Source organism: Cladophialophora psammophila, assembly GCF_000585535.1.
Source record: "Cladophialophora psammophila CBS 110553 chromosome Unknown aczJe-supercont1.19, whole genome shotgun sequence".
Lineage (NCBI taxonomy): Eukaryota > Fungi > Ascomycota > Eurotiomycetes > Chaetothyriales > Herpotrichiellaceae > Cladophialophora > Cladophialophora psammophila.
In genome coordinates, this window is record NW_006912940.1 from 146,683 (window position 1) to 164,260 (window position 17,578).

At 52.1% G+C, this 17,578-nt stretch overlaps 7 protein-coding genes across 7 annotated transcripts; 2 read left to right on the forward strand and 5 right to left on the reverse strand.

Annotated features, from left to right (window-relative positions):
* Nucleotides 1-361: 361 nt before the first annotated feature.
* A1O5_10196 (uncharacterized protein) lies at nt 362-1,926 on the reverse strand (the record flags this gene model as incomplete). Its single annotated transcript, XM_007750774.1, has 4 exons — nt 362-1,532; nt 1,583-1,699; nt 1,759-1,813; nt 1,863-1,926. The coding sequence occupies 4 exons, from the start codon at nt 1,924-1,926 to the stop codon at nt 362-364; spliced, it is 1,407 nt and encodes a 468-aa protein (XP_007748964.1).
* A 1,138-nt stretch (nt 1,927-3,064) lies between these two features.
* A1O5_10197 (uncharacterized protein) lies at nt 3,065-4,548 on the forward strand (the record flags this gene model as incomplete). Its single annotated transcript, XM_007750775.1, has 2 exons — nt 3,065-3,109; nt 3,154-4,548. The coding sequence occupies 2 exons, from the start codon at nt 3,065-3,067 to the stop codon at nt 4,546-4,548; spliced, it is 1,440 nt and encodes a 479-aa protein (XP_007748965.1).
* A 2,497-nt stretch (nt 4,549-7,045) lies between these two features.
* A1O5_10198 (uncharacterized protein) lies at nt 7,046-9,039 on the reverse strand (the record flags this gene model as incomplete). Its single annotated transcript, XM_007750776.1, has 2 exons — nt 7,046-8,667; nt 8,727-9,039. The coding sequence occupies 2 exons, from the start codon at nt 9,037-9,039 to the stop codon at nt 7,046-7,048; spliced, it is 1,935 nt and encodes a 644-aa protein (XP_007748966.1).
* A 1,044-nt stretch (nt 9,040-10,083) lies between these two features.
* A1O5_10199 (ribosomal protein L37ae) lies at nt 10,084-10,484 on the reverse strand (the record flags this gene model as incomplete). The annotated part of the gene is made up of 3 exons (XM_007750777.1): nt 10,084-10,147; nt 10,216-10,411; nt 10,466-10,484. 3 exons carry the CDS (start codon nt 10,482-10,484, stop codon nt 10,084-10,086), a joined length of 279 nt encoding a protein of 92 aa, XP_007748967.1.
* Nucleotides 10,485-11,575: 1,091 nt separating this feature from the next.
* On the forward strand, nt 11,576-12,880 carry A1O5_10200 (uncharacterized protein; the record flags this gene model as incomplete). The annotated part of the gene is made up of 1 exon (XM_007750778.1): nt 11,576-12,880. One exon carries the CDS (start codon nt 11,576-11,578, stop codon nt 12,878-12,880), a length of 1,305 nt encoding a protein of 434 aa, XP_007748968.1.
* Nucleotides 12,881-13,547: 667 nt separating this feature from the next.
* Nucleotides 13,548-15,034, reverse strand: A1O5_10201 (uncharacterized protein; the record flags this gene model as incomplete). Its single annotated transcript, XM_007750779.1, has 2 exons — nt 13,548-14,523; nt 14,583-15,034. 2 exons carry the CDS (start codon nt 15,032-15,034, stop codon nt 13,548-13,550), a joined length of 1,428 nt encoding a protein of 475 aa, XP_007748969.1.
* Nucleotides 15,035-15,306: 272 nt separating this feature from the next.
* A1O5_10202 (uncharacterized protein) lies at nt 15,307-17,379 on the reverse strand (the record flags this gene model as incomplete). The annotated part of the gene is made up of 3 exons (XM_007750780.1): nt 15,307-16,829; nt 16,880-16,975; nt 17,145-17,379. The coding sequence occupies 3 exons, from the start codon at nt 17,377-17,379 to the stop codon at nt 15,307-15,309; spliced, it is 1,854 nt and encodes a 617-aa protein (XP_007748970.1).
* Nucleotides 17,380-17,578: the final 199 nt, after the last annotated feature.

The following is a 17,578-nucleotide window of genomic DNA, read 5'->3' on the forward strand; positions in this document are numbered from 1 at the left end:
AATCTGTGATTCCACCAACAACCAACTGGAACATACGGCAAAATAGCATCATTCGAATGTAGGAAAGACCCGTCATCTTTGGCAGACACCCAAGTATGGGAAATCTCGCTGTCATGCTCATATGGATTCCAGGGGGAAAAAACAGCAATCCCTCGTACGCTAAAATAACCCAGTTTGGTAAAGAATTTCTCAAAATCAAGTCCTACGAAAGCTGTGATAGCTTGGATGGTATCCGAGATTGGAGCCGGAAACGTAAATGGCGTTGAACAGTAGACGGTGATTTGGTCTGGGGTAGGGGTGAGTAACGTATTTCTCAATGGAGATTCCTGCGAGGATGGTGCTTTCGAGACGTCCCAAGTCCCTAAGGGAGTGCGTTCACTTTCTGGAAATAGGACAGCAGATAGGGCAAACTCTCTTTAACTACCCAGCCGACGTCCAGGGCTTTCACTGTATGTTGCACAGTGTGTGGCTGGGAGTAGCAGAGACGGCTCCACGGATTCAGTTGCTGATCTGGGCTTGCTTTCCTGACAGCTATGGGTCTTTTGTCCGACATGGGCTCACCTGGCAGCTGACGGGGTGTTGTGTCGTCCATATGGATTATCGAATGGGCATCGATATCCCTTTGAGATGTTTTGAACTTCCCCAATCCTCGTTTACCGTAGGTATTTATTTGGATACAAACACTGCAACCATGGTCCTGTCGGACGACGACCATCCTGCGGATTGAGCTGTAAATGCGTTCTCCATAGAGCCCAGTGCTCACATTGTCGCTCAAGTACGTGTTGCCCTGAGAGTCGTTGAAGGGTTCATGCCAGAGAATGGCAAACACGCGCCCCGCTTGGTAATAGCTCGATGGTCTCACAATGTACCTGGAGTCTAGTCCGGTAGCACTCTCATTAGGGTCCACGAGTGGGCTTTCTGGTGGGGGCCGTCCTGAAACTGAATGTCGCTGACCCTGGCTAGGAGGTGGCCTGGCGTGGGCACCAGGCTGCGCTGGTTGGGCCCGCGGGGCGTTTGGGTGAGGATTTGGATTGGTAGACTGCACAGACCTCTTAGCATTTGCGCACGCTTCGTTGAATTCTTCATAAAGCTGTTTTCTCGACGAGGAAGTTTTGTCAAGCAGCTGGTCGAAATAGCTCTTGATAAGGTCATCCAGCCCTTCAGTCGGACCTCTTCTTGTTTGTCGTCGTTCGACGAGTTTCTGTATCAATTGTTGCAGTCGCTTGAGGATCAGATATTGCTGGATGCAACTATCACCGTACATCATCTTGCCGCTATATTGGATCTCGGAGCCGCGGCTGGCATACTGATACGCATGAATGGCTTCCCTCCGAAGATCCTGAGGATTTGCCCTGATAATTGAGGGATTCGCACGAAGATATGCCGCCACATTTCCGTAATCACCCCGAGGAATATTTGCGAAAGCCCGAAGCGTCAAGTCTAGAGTGCTGTTAAACATCAACGCCCCTGATGCGGAAACCCGAGAGTTCTGTTGTTCTTGACCAGGAGCAATTTGATAGCTCCGTGGAATTCTGTAATCGGGGTCAGCAATCAAACGCAACGAATTCCTCACAGAGCTCACCCCTCTCGAGGAAATATTGGATTGGCCGCAATTGCGGAGTTTTGACGTCGATCGTCAACGGCGCGTCGCGATTGCACCCGTTGGGGGTCGACCCGTGGCGTAGATCGAGGAGCATCACTGCAAGCATGAGATTGAAATCTGAGAGCATCAAATCACTTTATGTGAGCAGAACTTACAGGCGTGCCTCTTCGGAACCCTGGTTATGGCTCACTGAACCCTCGTTGGTTTGTGCTTCCTGGCGTTAGCAGACGCCTCTCTTGCTGTCGGTGCCGGCTCTTACCAGGAGTTCGACCATTACCACGTCTGTCGCCTCGTATGGGCAAGGACTTGGGCTGGTCGGGCATGACGGATCACATCGCCAAATCAAACAGACGGCAGAATGGTTTGCAATCAAAATACCTTCAGGCCAGGAACGGGTGCTGGAGGAAAGGGGGGGCTCCACGCCCAAGATATACCAGGTCATCAGGACAGGAGTTATCCTGAGCCCTCTGGGCCAGTCCAGGCCAGTCCAGTGAGGAGCATAATGTGGGCGAGTAGTGGCATATCCTGCAGAAACCAGAGCTGCAATGCATTTGGAGAAGTCGAACCGACTGGAGTGAAGAATGCAGTCGGTTAAGCCATGCCTGCGTGGAGGCAGCCTTTTCATTTGGCCGGCTCGATAAGCGTGAGGAGCTAGTGCGAGCGTCGAGAGAGTCGAGAAGCCTGAGGCATCTTGGTGGTGGTAGCGGTGGTAGTGGTGGTAGTGGTGGTAGTGGTGGTAGTGGTGGTAGTAGTGGTAGTAAGTGGTAATAGTGGTCAAGTGGTGTATTGGGTCATGGTATTGGGCCTGTATCAGGAGTTGTAAGGACAAGGGGAATTTGACAAGACGTCCTTGTTGTTCTGCCTCCACCTTCCCGTTGTTCCCGCCCTTCCTCCTTAGCTCGATGCCTAGCTTGGTGCCCGGGGTAGGTACTTGGGACCACTCACCCTAAGCGCAGGGAAGGTGACCCCCAGTGACCTTCAGGTGGTCTTATCTGCATGATACCCTGGCTATCAACTGCCAGTCCGTTGCGGCATCAACCTAGACGGCAGCAAAGCACCTTCTGCATAACGCCTTCCCCCCCCCCCAGAGTCTCTTGCCCCTAACTAGGTAAATGGACGGCCTGCCTAGGACCAGTCACACCTGCATGGACAGCACAAAGGCTGCGGCTGCTGCTGTTATGTTTCTTCCCCCCCTCCGATACAAGTAAGGGCCGGCTCCCCCCTCCCCCCCCCCGATCGACGGCACCGTGCTTCAGCCTCATCTCGTTATTGCACCTCGCTCGCCTTGCTTGAAGCCGGGATTCACAGCATGAATGCATTCTGCACTGAATTTCCTGTCAGGTGGGCGGCAGTTGAAGCGGCTTTTTCAATTGTCCAAACCTGCTCCTAAAACGTCAGCACCCAATTCAATCTAGCCTGTGTCTACGTCGGGTCGGAACACTGATAATTCAATTTTCAGGGATGAATCTTCCCCCAATCGCCCGTCACGGTTATTGGGGCACCGCCGTGAGCACAAATGGTCCTACCCGTCAAGGTTCACGGAAGACCAGGCTGGCGGAGACCCCAACCGCCCGGCATCGAGCTCAAAGACCTCGTACCGTGATGTAGCAAGGCAAAGACAAAAGCAGGAAGACAGAGAAAATGATGACGACCAGCCAGAGGCAGTCGCCGTGGACGCCGTTCGCGATGATTGTATAGCAACATTGCAAAGATATCGAGATAGCCATGCACATGTTCTGAAGCAGATATTTGAGCTGAACGAGGCGAGGGCTCCGATGTTCCAGCAGACCCAAGATGTTGTTGACGCCTTGCAAGACCTCATGCATCTACTGACCGACTTCACCAAATCCGTGGATTTGCCTGACGGCCCCGCCGCTCAATTTGGTGAACTCCAACGCAAATTCGATCTGTTCCGCAAAGGCCGATTTACCAGGTTTCGGGCAGACGAGGCCAGACGTGCTCATTTAGAAGACGACGTCATTCAGTCACTCTTTCACTCTGGCAGGTATCTGGATGGGTTCCTGCAGACGAATGCTGCGGGATTGGCTCCTTTGCCAGAGTCTGACATCGGTCTGGTTTTTGCAACTAAAGAAGACGACCTGGAACAGGAGCCTCCTGAGCGATCTCCGGGGGATGTCCAGTACTTAACAAAGATCGGGGATAGAGACATCATACTTGAACAGCTCTTAGATCTTCGAGGCGAGCAGGCTCAGCTCCTCGAAGAGCAGAATTCAAGAGCTCATTTCGGTCTCAGCTTGGACGAGGACTCGTTACACTTTCTAGAATCCTTCGAAGAGCAGGAGCAGGCTCTGCTTGACGAACTAGAATATGCCGATCTGGGCCTGGACGCCTTGAAGCAGCTTATGATGGATGATGAAGCTCTAGCAATCTCAAATGAAGCTTCAGCGTGTGAGCCTGATGAGGATGAAGGTGCACTTAGGTATCTTGAGAGAGAGATGCTGTTGAGCCAGCCCACGAACCACTCTACACGGCGAGAGGGGAAAAGCCTACTCTATCAAGAAATTCTACATCGCAAGATCAGATGGGTAGATCACCTCTGCGGCCCAGATAGGACACCCGTGGACCACGGCGACTTGGTGAACGTGTGGCTGCTGCACCGGCTACAGTTTCTCCCTCGACTGCTCGGCGAGTACACTTCACTCATTGAGACGCAATTCGAAGAGATTGAAGAGGACGATCTAGCGCATCTTTTTCTGGAAAGGTGGTTCAACGACGCGTCTGCCACCGATTTTGCGAAGCGTCGTATATTTGCGGACCAACAGTCAATGCAAGCAAATCTCGCAGAGTCTGGAGATCTTGAGCCGCGAAGCCTTTCAGCCGTGCCCATCCGACCCACGTCTATACCATTGATGAGAATGGGACCTTCCACGACCACGCAGGACATCATTGCCCAAGCGATGCAGGCACAAGGCATACCGTCTTGATCTATGCCTGACAAATAGTTAACCCATCGTTCATCAACTGTTGCCCTCGAAGCGGATGTGCACTGGCTTACCAGCCGAACTCTCGGCAGGGCATGTTCCTCCTTTCTTTTCTCTGCTACATGCGGTCGAATCAAAGAAGCCTTGGCCTACACTTCCCTAGCCTTGATGCAACTTCTTGCTTCGGACCAGGAACTCGGTTTTCATTTGTTATTCATTTATGTCTTTGTCTTTGTTTCTCTCCCCGTACTATTCGACTGCAGCGTTGAGGCCACGGCGGCAGGATTGAAGCAAAAGAGTGGCGGTTCGTTGTTCAAGTTTTGTTCTGGGCTGGGACTGGGATGGAATCCCTCGTGTGCAACTAAGATATCGGAATCAGGCTGGGAACTGACTATAGGGCACTTGAATTTCGGCAGCGATTTATGACGATCTACATAACGACTCGTGTAACACATGTTAGGGCTCAAGGTCGAAAGCAACAATCCAATTAATGACAGACCATTTTTGCGTCCTTCAGGGTAGGTACCGTAAAGACCAAGCTCTGTGAAACTCCCTTTGGGCATTCCGGCTTTGTGCCTCTTCATCGAGAATCTCTTCACCAAATTTGCCGACCCGGACATCGAGCCCCTCTATGGGAAACGAGGTTCTCTCGACTTGTCTCAACTACCACGACATGGCATTTACATGCTTCTACGGCATGAAGCCAACAAGTCACGGTCACGCTTTTTGTCATTGAGATCCTGCTGGGCTACGTCCGCGCCTAAGGATTTCTCACGATGATGGTGCCCTAGCTGTACACCAACCATCAGCTAAGATCTGCCTCTTCAGGCATTCTATCGAGGCCCCAGACATAGCTCCCACCCCGATGGCCATGACTGGCATGGACGTGGAAAGGCAACACGAGGCAAATAACGACAAAGCTCCAACGAGAAGCCGCCGGGCTTGTCCCGTGGACCTGATCTTACAGTCTACGTTCCACCTACATTTATTGGAGCTTCTGCCAATCCTCCAGGCCAGGCTCCCGCGTCTTGTTGTTGGACGGGCACACTTGTAAAGCCTCCATTGGTCGGCTAGCACCCAATCACTCCTCCCGGATCAGGCGCCCAGGTGTGGCAATTTGCCTTGATGAATGACCTCCCGCCACATCTAATCAAACGGCAACGTTACAGGTGTTTGTCTGGAGCTCCTTCTGTCCGTTCTGACCAAGTCGAGAATGAATTGATGAAACTGAAGGGACGAAATGAAGCACCATTCGCTCTAAGGCACCAAACTGTCGTCCAGGCAGAGGCTGGGAGAACGCGGTATGCATCGATCAAAAGCGCCTTGTTCACACGCCCACACGGGGTTGAAACTCCTGGCGTCCAGATATGACTAACCATTATGACATGCCACTCTCACAATCAGGCACAAAAGCTCCTCCCATGTACGTATATTCCGTCTTTCCTCCTCATCTGCCAAACGATACCTTGGGCGCCAGGTCCCGAGATTGAATCTTCAGTCCTCGACATGGAGTGCCGCTTTGCACATGCACCTAGCACGTCTACCGTGTTTGAGTTACAAGCGTTGGTTGAATGGAGTCAAGGGCAAGCAAGACAACAAGTAGCGACGCGCCGCTCCCTGCACAATCATCCCCCTATCCCAAAGGCTGAACAGGGTGCTGTCTGTAGCTGTCGCGTCCTTTTGTCTGTCCATGTTGGGCATCCGCTTTATCCGACCATTGTCGGTCTTTCGAGACGCCTTGATTCCGGTGGACAACTTTGTTGGTTCCCGTTGACTGGATTTCTTGTCAGGGGGCAACGCTGATGCTTCGAATCGGGATCTGTGTAATCCATAGTTGTGCTTTAGACGGCTTCATTACCATAGCATGTGGCTTGGGAGAAGTGAGAAGAGGCCGAGGAAGGGAAAAGGCAGCAACAAAAATTGAAAACAGTATGTATGCATTGTGGATGATTTGAGGCACATGGAGATGTGAGCAGAAGCTGGACTTCATCCTTCTTCACCTTGGAACCAGTGTCCCTGAAGAGCGGCAAAGATGCTTGCATTCAAGGCCTTGTGTCGACATCCCTTCCTAGTATTGTACATCTCTTTCCCTCCTAAACTCTGGACTGGTCGGTCCATCACGAATTCCCATAGCCGTGCAAACGTCCCGACAGACATGTGTGAAAAGAGTCACGTGTACGCTATCGGATGCGGGTATTTTGTACAGTCTTTCCTCTTTGCTCCCCGCCGTCCCGAATGCTTGAAGTCTTTGAAGTTGTATCCTCTGTCACAATGCATCGACAGGAAACCGCCATCGCCATCGCTCAAGCTTTCTCGGAAAGACAAACCCGCCACGCCCATACAATGGGCCCATGGAACCCGAATGCCATGATGTTGGCCGCCCTTTCCAAATGCCCGCCTACCAGGGTCATAACATCGTGAAACTCATCGCTTGACTCGAAATTCAAACTCGCTTTCGTGCAAGAGTATAATCATAAATAAACCGACCAAGTATCTCTGTTCAACCCTGAGCTCTGAGCGCGCTCACGGCCTTGTTGACCTCGTCGCCGGCGATTTTCTCCCACTTTGCCTTGTCATCCACATCAAGAGCCTCAAAATCACCAATCCTATCATACAGCATTCGGGATATGTCGCGATTGATCGTCGTGTATTCGTCTTTCGTAATGGTTTGGTCATTATAGTGTGGTTTGAGAGCGCTTGCAACGAGCTTTTGCACGTCGGCTTTTGCAGTCAACGACATGGTTGCGCGGTTGGGGGAAGCCTCCGTTGAGCGGGACTTCGCGGTAGAATCCTGCCCGTTCTCAAGGATGCGCGGTACACGACTTCGAGGTCTTGGCTGTGCCAATGGTGTCGATGTTGAAGGAACCGGAGGGACTCTCGGCCCATTCAACCGAGGTGCACTTGGCTCTGTCTGTTTCGGTTCCGGCGAGGTAGGTCGTGGAGGGGAGTATTCAGTAGATGGAAAGACAGGCTGTATGCTCGAAGACAAGCCAGCGGGTGAGCCAGGTCTGAGCGCAGGAGGTGGAGGAGGAGTAGCTGACATTGCCCTAGGTGAAGAATGATTCGAGGGAAGAGGAGACAACGCAGGTGATGAGGGCCGCGGAGAGTTTTGGTCGGCTGGTGGACTTGCTGCAGGGCGGGGAGAAGGACGGTGGAGGTTGATGCTATGCGTGCTAGAACTAGCATCCTCGACTTCTTGCAGAAGGGATTGTAGAAAGCTGGGGGCGGCTGGGTCAAGGTTAGGCTGCCGTCTCGGAATGGGGCTTGCAATACGTGAAGGCTGTCGACGCCGAGTGTTGATAACGGTAGGAGTATTACCGTCAGAGACAGTGCGGCTGGACGCGCTCGGTGGTCGTCGCTTAGTCGCAGACGACGATCCATTTTCAGGCTCTGCTGGGGATGACGTGGGGGACTTCCGCTTTCTTTTCCGCGTTGAGCTGGGTTCATTCGACGAAGCTCGAGCTTGCTCAAAAGCATGCCATGCCAGGAGTTCATCAGCACTCTCGGCTTGTGGACGTGGTGATGCTCTCTCTCGTCGATTCCTTGGTGTGGACTCGCCTCCAGGGCTGCTGGGAAGTGCAGGTTCAGTCTCTCTGAAGCGACTGCCAGCTCCATGGAGTTCTGCAACCTGCATTCGGCGCAACCAGGCATCATGGGCCTGCCGATCGGCCTGGTTGCGTTGACGATGGCGCCTCAGATATCTGGCTGATGATTCGTCATCTTCATAGGGAAAGTCAAGGTCAAGATTGATGCGTGACCAAACAGACTGCCAAACCTGGTTCCAGCTTGACTCTTGACCTCGTTGCCTGCGCTGTTGACCTCTCGTGCGTCTTCGGTTTTGTCGCCCCGATCGAGCAATTGCACGAGGATCAAGCTCTCGTTGTGCTCTGCAGTTGTCACAAAACCAATGGCCGTAAGGCACCTCTTGCAGATCGACACAATAAGTGTGCCACAATTTCTGACAGCCATCACAGTACATCAGGACATCTTCATTGTCATCTTCACCGCACGCTTGACAGGGCTGGTCCTCATCCTCTTCTTCTGGGATTTCGAGAAACATGGAAGGATCTAAGTCGGCGACCTGCGTTCGATCTTCGACCGAGTAGGAAGAAATGACGTCGCCTATATACGCGTTAAAATGCTGTGCAATTAGGGCAGCGACTAGACTTTTTCGGACTTACCATTGATTGAACGCATTAGTTCAACAAGACGGAAACTGGCACGGCAGATCGGACAACTGTTAGCTCTTTCCACCCAGGGTGTAAGACATTCATTGTGCAGGTAATGCCCACACGGTCTCAAATGGGCGATTAGATCGGTCACGTCTTTGCCAGATGATGTCGTGGCACTTGGTTCAGGGTCGGCATCGATTGTCCTCGAGTCGGCGGCGGCATAAACGGTGGGTGGAGACTTGGCAGGGCTGGCAGGGGGAGCTGCAACTTCGCCATCGCCGCTGCTCAAGTCTCCTAAACAGACAATGCAAGTGTCGGACATGCAGAGATGTAGCCGGAGAATTTCCAAGAGGACTCGAGCAGCAGCAGGATCATGGGCACAGTGCGGGTGTTTAATGGTGGCATTTAAAGTGTCAAGAGAGGAAAGAAGCGAAGGTGCAGGTGGAGCGAGTAGATCCGATTTAAGGGCCTCGCTGAGGAGGGCAGCTTTGGCGGACCAATGAAACTCGGCAGCTTGGGGGTGGGCTCGCAGGATGACGAATGTGACTGGCTTCTGGGGCTTTGCGCTCAGCGTGCACAGCTTTGGTGGGTTGTCTCAGCAAGGTCCTCGGTTGAACGCCTTCAAAACGGGGTAAGCTCCGAGACTCGAGATGATTTGCGATGGCAGATGACGCCTGTTCGTGACTAAACCCTAAGAAAGGACATTCAAGGATCAGGCAACAAAGAGGACTGCGTTCACACCTTGGCTTTCCGTCGTGTCCTGGAAGAAATGTCGTCGGTGGACGAGTGGGGTCACATACTTGGAGAAATTGTGCCAGTGTAGGTAAGAAGTAGCACCTTTCCTCCAAGTGGCGGTGAATTTGAAGCCGGGATATGGATGGGCCAAGGCGTGAGACTTGGCGGCCACCCATAGTATCCTTTCCATTCAGGCTTCGGTAATCATCCGACCACCCAATGGAGAGAAATTTGTTGCGTCTGAACTGGGAGAACGTTCGCGGCTCGTATGGCATCAGTCATAGACAAGAGGCTTCGAGCAAAGCTGCCTCTGCAGACTTGAGGTCGGATCAAGATCCGCTGCCCGAAGCCAGGGATTCAAAAAACAGCAGAACGAAGGGTCAGAGTGGTAAAGAGGAGATCGACAACGAAATGAGACCATTGGTCTTTTTGGATTCGTTCATTCGATTGGAGGTCTAACGATTCGGGTTGGGTCATGACAGGCAGCGTTTGCTTTCATCGATGCGGATGCTGCACGTTCTGCTCGATCGAGACCGATTTTTCAGGCTTCGCCTGAGATGCTACTTGAGAACTTGTGGAAAAATTCCGTGTCCGTGGGATTGAGAACTCCGAGTCCCTGCTAAACATTGCTTTACACCTCCGCAATTTCCCTCAGTCGTCGAATGGTCGATCTGGTGGCGGCCGCAGCAGGAGTCCTGGAAAGGGGGGTAGTTGTTAGAAGGTTCCGACCCGTGGTTCAGTATGGCCCTCCTCTTGGACTTACGAAACGGTCCATGCACCTCCTGCCACTGTCTTCTTGCAACCCTTGCAGTTCCAGATTCCGACTGCCTGTCTCTTGACGGTATTTTTGCCGCAGAAAGTGCAGATGTATCGGGCGTGTTGGGTGATTTCCATCTTCTTGACTTGTTTGCGGAGCGATGCCCCATATCGAGTGCCATATTTACCGGTCACGCCGACCTCTACAGGTGGTCAGCTATGTCTCTGTGAGGTTGAGGGAGTGACGGGAAACTCACTCTTCGTGCGCTTCGTCATGTTGGCGGTTGTAGACGAAGGATTGATGGGGAAGGTGATCTGGAGATGTCGTTGCTGGTTCGCAATTTGCACAAATGCAAAAGTTCGAATGCGGATTTCACAGTGCGGCCTAGCGGCTTGGCGTGAACAAGGATATTGTCACGTGATATGTACCCCGCTGAGTCAGCGCGCCCTCGAGAACTCCACTCCACATATCAATGCAGCCATAAGGGGATCAGGCCCTTAACATCTGGAACATGTTCATGCCACACATCATTCCACTTTCCAATGAATGGCGGGGGGTAATTGATGTGTCTGACAAGGACTCCGTATTACGGGGATTTTCCAATTACTTTTTTTGCAGTTGTGAACTTGGTTGTGTGTGGCGTGAAGCGAGTTTTTCTGATTTTGATGCATGTGCATTGGTCCCGGACTTTCTGGCGCCTGACAAGTCTATTAGGTAGTGCCAAAAATATCGCTCTTTGGGGGACACTACCGAGTACTCCGTATCGCCTTCCCGCCTGGAGTGAGAGGCTCCCGGCAGTGGGCGTAAAGGCCCCCTCCCCGAGGAGTAAATAGTATGCCCAGGCGCCCCTACGATATCTGTCTTCTCCGCCTAGCCCTGCCCCTTAAACCTGCCAACACGCCCTGCACGCCTCCAGCCACGTTCAATCCCACTAGTGCTCGGCTGGGGAGCCAATGGCGCCCACCACTAACACCTGCAAGTCTCAGGGCCCAGCAGCTGGCTCTCTTGCGCTCTCTGACGACCTGTTCTTTTTTGTCGTTTTCCGCAAGTTGGTTCAGCTCATTCGCGTCTTTAGCTTCCTGGATTCCTGGGTCCCGCGTTCTGCTCAACGTCAAACCCCCCCCCCCCAAAAAAGACGACACCTTGGCCTTCATTTCTACACCGTATCCATCCAGCGAGACCTCAATTGCTGACCGTTTCTGGCCCTGTCGATAATCTGTTTTATTTCCATTCCGCTTCTTGTTGTCTCTTTTTCTCTACGTTCTTTAGAGTACCCAGTATCCTGCCCTTCATCCCCTTCTCCTGACGACTACGTGCTAGTCTCTACCTCCTTCATTTTACTTCGGACAGCTCACGTTGCCTCACAATGGCTGCCAGCCGTCAATACGACATCATCCTTCTGGGAGCCACTGGCTACACGGGGAAGCTGACCGCTGAATACATCACGACCAATCTCCCAACCAACCTCAAATGGGCCGTTGCTGGACGCAATCAATCCAAACTTCAATCCTTGGTCGGTGAGCTGAAGTCCCTGAACTCGACGCGCAGCACTCCCGACATCATCACTGTCGCCAGTCTGTCTACCCCTGAATTGACCCCTGTGGTCAAGAAGACCAGAGTTCTCTTGAACGCCGTGGGCCCTTACCATCTCTACTCGACTCCGGTGGTCGAAGCATGTGCTCAACAGGGAACTCACTATCTCGACGTGACCGGCGAGACCCCATGGGTCCGCGATGTCATTGTCAAGTACGAAGACACTGCCAAGAAGTCCGGAGCCATCATGATTCCCGAGGTGGGCGTTGAGTCCGCCCCGTCCGACCTCGTCGCCTACATAGCCACTCGTTTGATCCGCAAAGTCTGGGATTGCGGCGTCATGGACATGATCGCCTCGGTGCACGAGTTGAAGTCCTCTGGTCCCAGCGGCGGCACCTTGGCCACCGGGTTGGGACTGGCCGACTACTATCCAGCAAAGGTGATGAAGCAATGCTTCGCCGACCCCTTTGTGCTGTCTCCTTCCCACTTGCGGCCATTCACCAAGGACACGATCTACCCACGCAACCCCGAACCAAACACATACCACCGCACCGGTCTCCAGAAACTCACCGGCGTCTGGAAATATCCACGCCTGGGCCATTTGACGACTTCCGTCACCGCAAAACCTAATGAGGCTATTGTCCACCGCTCCGCTGGATTGACGCCTTACTTCTACGGCTTCAACTTCACGTACGAGGAGTACATGGCCGTGGCGAGTCCTTTGGTCGGCGTGTTGATCCACATCGCCGTCACCATTTTGGCCTTATTGCTCGCGTTCCCCCCGACACGAGCGATCCTAAAACTGTTCACCACCTACAAACCCGGCTCTGGTCCGACCAAGGAATCCACCAAGGGCGATGTTCTGGAACTCCGCGCCGTGGCCGTGGCCGAACAGCTCGCCAAGAACCCACGCAAAGCCTTGGCGCATTTCCGGTACGAGGGCGGAATGTATGCTCTGACCGCCTTGCTGATGAGCGAGGCCGCCATGGTCATTTTGGCAAAGGAAGAAGAGATCAAGAAGAACCACGGCGCTGGTTTCTTGACCCCGAGTTGCTTGGGAGATGATTTCCTGGAGAGGCTGGAGAAGGCGGGCGTTAAGATCGGAGTGCAGCAGATTGGGGATGTAGGCAGCAAGTAAGAATCACCAGGGACAGCAACGACACGGAGATTGTTGACTGAGGCGCAATCGAGGTCCTAAGGAGGCTTGGAAGAGAGACCTACTGGTATGCGCGGGTAAATTGGTGGGGTTGGATGCAAAAGGAGTCAAGTGGATGACGATGATGGTAATCTTTTTTTGGGATCCGGCTGCTGGCTTGGGGATGGATATATGTTGACATGTAAGTTTAGAACATCCTCGTTCAATACAAGACGTTGCACAAAATCAAGAAGGAAAATATCGCAGTCCTCCAATGGGGCATCCCAGTCCAAGTTCATTTGCCACGGAACGTGCGAGACGAAACAGGCTCAAAGGTGATCCTCAGCCTTGTCCTTCCTTCGCTGCTCCCTTCAAACGGCATCTCAATCATGATCGGCGACGCATAGTGCTGAACAACCGACTGATTTAGAATCCGCAACATCTTATATGCATGTACGCCCTATGCTGATAATGATGCATGTGCTATAAGCCCACCTAGAAGAGTATGACGCACCCACTGTAGGGATCGTCGTTGAAGAATGTCCAAAAATCCAACCCAACCCATCATCCGCTTCATCTTCATGGCCCTGACCTGCGATCCTTCTCTTCTTTCATTCCCCATTGTGGGCATCCTCCAAGTGTTCCCAGTCTTCCTGCCTTCGCCCACTCGTCAGATATAACTAACCTTAACCCCCATCCCAACGGTTCGCCGCAACTTCTCCCATGCCCTCCTCGCTACTTCTCGTGTCTTCTCCCTAATCTGCTTCTGAGAAAATGCTATTACAAATGCCAGCACAAAAAGCAAAAATCGCAGCATTGCCGTGGGATTCTTTTGTAGGGTTGTGGCGAGATTACGAACCAGATTTGAGAGGGCAAGGAAGAGTTGACGGGCTTGTGCTGCTAACACGTTCTGTGAGGAGGAAGATTTGGAAGAATTCTTTCGTGTAGGTGGACGACGTGGAGTTTGCGCGGGAGGCGAGAAGTGGGTGCGGCCGTGTATTGAAGAACTCGAGGGGCCAGGTGGCGGAGGAGATTGTGGTGTCAGAACAGGTTGAGGAGGGAGATTCGAAGATGAGACGGTTGATATTGTGTTCTGTTTTGCAGCAGCATGCGCGCCGCCGTTTGGATGTGCCCGTTCAATCCCATAGTCAACCTCGCTGCTTGTCCGTTGGTGCTTGGACGCGCCAGTTTGGGATGGAGAAGAAATTTCGGCCGTGGTGCCAGTGGGGCCAGTACCTTCTTCCTGTGATGGCTGTTCCTCTGTGTCCTCGAAGACGTCCTCCTCGGCAACAAGGCTAGATTCCCTTTCCGTAACGTCTTGAAGTTCTTGTAGGGTCTGCATAAATGCTTCCCGTCTCTCCTCATCCAAAATATCACTGTTTGAAATAAGACTCTTCGCGTAATCCCACTCACTGTTTCTGGGCAAAACGTGCAGCGTAAAAAGTTCAAGGACTTTTATGCGCGAGGTGAGGTCTTTGGGGGTGTTGGCACCATTCAATCCCGTCGATGGTTGGTGGCCATTGCTCAAGGCATGGTCGAGGTGGCTCGAGAGGTCGAGATCAGGATGTGAAGACGACGAGAAATAGGCTTCTAGACGGGATTGATTGAGTTTCTGGTCTGCGGCCTGTCCAAGGAGAAGGTTTGATCTTTGCTAGTGTTAGCATTGTGGCAGGCGACATGGAGCAGGGACACGGGGCTGCTATACAAATTATAGACAACCTCAGAATCAACTGAGCCCTCTCTACCCTGGTAGCCATCCTTGATAACCTGTTCCCACACCTCGCCATTCTGCACGCGCCTAACAATCTCTCTGTATTCTTTTGACCCGAACAACTGTTTCCCCTCTTCGTACCCAAGATCGACAATGGAGTTTAAGAGCGTGACATACAAGCTCCAGATCTTGATGCGCTGACTGGTGGTCGCGGTCGCAATGGGTGCCAGAGCCGGGCTCTCGTCTGGTCTTTTCTGGCTTGGAGGGGTGATCACAGGCTGCAGGACTTCGTATGCCTCCAGCAGTCGACGGGTGAGAAACAGTTGCGAGGCATGCTTGTAGATTTTGGAGATCTCGGATGACGTCCGCTTGCTCGACTGGTTGAGGGACGAGATTGACGAGGAGAGGTCGCGGGAGCTTGACTGAGAGTCCGTGCCAATCGACATGTTAATCACTCTCAGGTCGTATGGCGAAAGTAGAGCTCAAGAATGCACAAAAAGAACACGATTAGCAATCACTTGAAGACTGAGAAGGTCAAGTCGGCGGGTCGGTGTCGAGGAGAAATAATGAACGTAGCACAGTTTCGTCACGGCTTCAGTTACAAGCGAGCGAGTCCAGCCGCTTGAACCTCGGCAACGAACTCGACGTCAATTTCCATCTCCCGCAAAGAGGACGCACTACGGGTATGCAGCATTTCCAAGGCAATCATTGATAGAATTCAACGCTTCGTAAGATCTAAAATACCCTCCTGGGTGGCATTCACCTGCAACTTGTTGCTGATCAGCTGCCAAAGCTCCGCATTCTCTTCCCATCTTGGTAGCAGTCGGCCTTCCTTTACCAAGTCCGCTATTCTCTGTTGTTCACGGATCTTCGATTCCTCTTCTGAGGTTTCGGCAGGATTATCTTCTAGCATGTCGAAGATGTTGACTTTCTTGGATATTGCCCTCAGTTTCCCGATCTCATTCTTGGATTCTGGAGGTGGCTTTGATTTCGCCTTCGTTGCAACAACTCTCTCGCCAACCCCTTTTTCGTCTCTTTCTATGTATGATAGCTGTCGTGTGACAGATGTTTTCGACCCTTGTCCAACCGCGCTCAGTGCTCCTGTCAGACCAGACCTAACGGTCGTTACTGGGGCTTTGATCATGTCGACGAAACTTTGCGTCTGGCCTTGCTTCAGGCCTTCTTCTCCCGCCTGGACCTCAGTTGTTGTTTGGGCCGTATCTTGTAATGTAGCGTTTGTCTTCTCTTCTGTTATGCCACCAGGATTTTCAACCAATGATTTGAAATCTTGCTGCTCTCTTCTCAATTTGGTGGGCAACTTCAACCCGATCTTGGCAGTTACAAAGCTGTCAAAACCAGCCTCATGGTAGTTGGCGACATGAACATATCGGTCGAAATTGAGCGGTAAATGTATGTTGGGTAGTGCCACCGAAGCCAGGTCGCTTTCAACAGCTCTCAGAGATGTGTCGGCCCATCGCTTGTTGCCCAGGCCAGCGACATATTTGGTGTCGATGACGATGGGAAACAACTCGCGCAGCCTTGCACTGAAGTCTGCTACTTTCTCGGGAAGGTCCCCAATGAAACAGCGATACAGGTTCATAACATCTGTCAAGCAGTTGTGGCCGACTAGCGCTCGTGACCGGCTTTGCAATGTCGTCTGGAGCTGGTTGAGAAAAGCTTGCACGTCCTTTGGTTGATCTTCTGGTGGAAACCCAGCAACGACGTAGTAGTGTGGAAGTTTAGAGATATCACCTCCGGTAATGGCCTCCAATATCCAGCGGAATCCGATAGCGTTCTCAACCTCTATCTCACGCTTTCGTTCACGTTCTCTTTTCTCATTAGCTTGCTGTTTGCTAGTAGGATTGGTGACTTGGACAAAATGACCCATTCCCTGCGTCTTGAGGTTTGGATATTCGTTTCTAACGATTTGATGGGTCAACCGGACCTGGTAGCGATTCAATTCAGAAGGTATCGGTTCTTTGGCGTCTTCTGTAGGGATATTGAGATAGGCTTCCTGCTTGCCCTTGGACGCGGCTTGCCACTCGTCAATGGACTGCTTGATATGTTCCACCAGAGACGAGTCTTCTTCCTTGAGTTTCATGTCAGGAATATTCGATCTCATTTGTTCGTCTTCGACTAGCTTCTTGCGCACTTGATCCTCCTCTTGTCGAGAAAGGTAGTGGATACCCTGTTGAATGGGTTTATCGACGCTGAAGCCATGGCGTATCAAGAAAGAGATTGCTAGCGCGGTCAGCCATTGGAAACAACTAGTAAGCAGATTAAGGCCGTACCACCACTGTTATATGACCACACCCGAGCGAAGACTGATTCTTTTGTTGCGGGCAATGGGCTGAGATGGAAATTATAGGGCCGAGCTTCATATCGTCCTGGTACGGTCAGTTCAAGACATTGCACTTTCACGCCGTTTTATGGAAAAGAGTATGTCCAAAGAGGAATATCTGTGAGCTGCAAATCATGCACAACTTCTGTCTTGCAGATCCGTGCTTGTAGACCGAAAGCCAGATGTGTCAACATCAGATCATAGACAATGCATACCTTCCTCAATATCCTCGGTGACAACAGTGATCCCGACTTGTAAGACCTGATAGATCTGTGCCGCCGATCTCAGATCTTGGTAATATTGATGCAAATCAAGCTTGCCCGAACCGGCGCCAGCCCTCCTCGCCGCAACACCTGAGAACTCTAGATCAAAGGCGATGAAACGGCTATTGGCGACATGTTGGATTATTTTGATGAGTTCTTGCGAGAAGTTACCACTGTTGATATCCATGGCGCACGGAAAGGTTCCTGATGGCGGATCAAGCGGCGAGAAAGGAGGCCCGACCAGCTTGAACGGTAGACACGAAATTTTGCCGTAGAGATCAAGCAAGCGGCGGGAGAAGGTGGACATATAACGGAAAACCAAAGAGTGCTAGGGACGAGGTCGCTTATTTGCTGCAAGAGTGCAAGGAGCGAGAATGCCCTTTAGG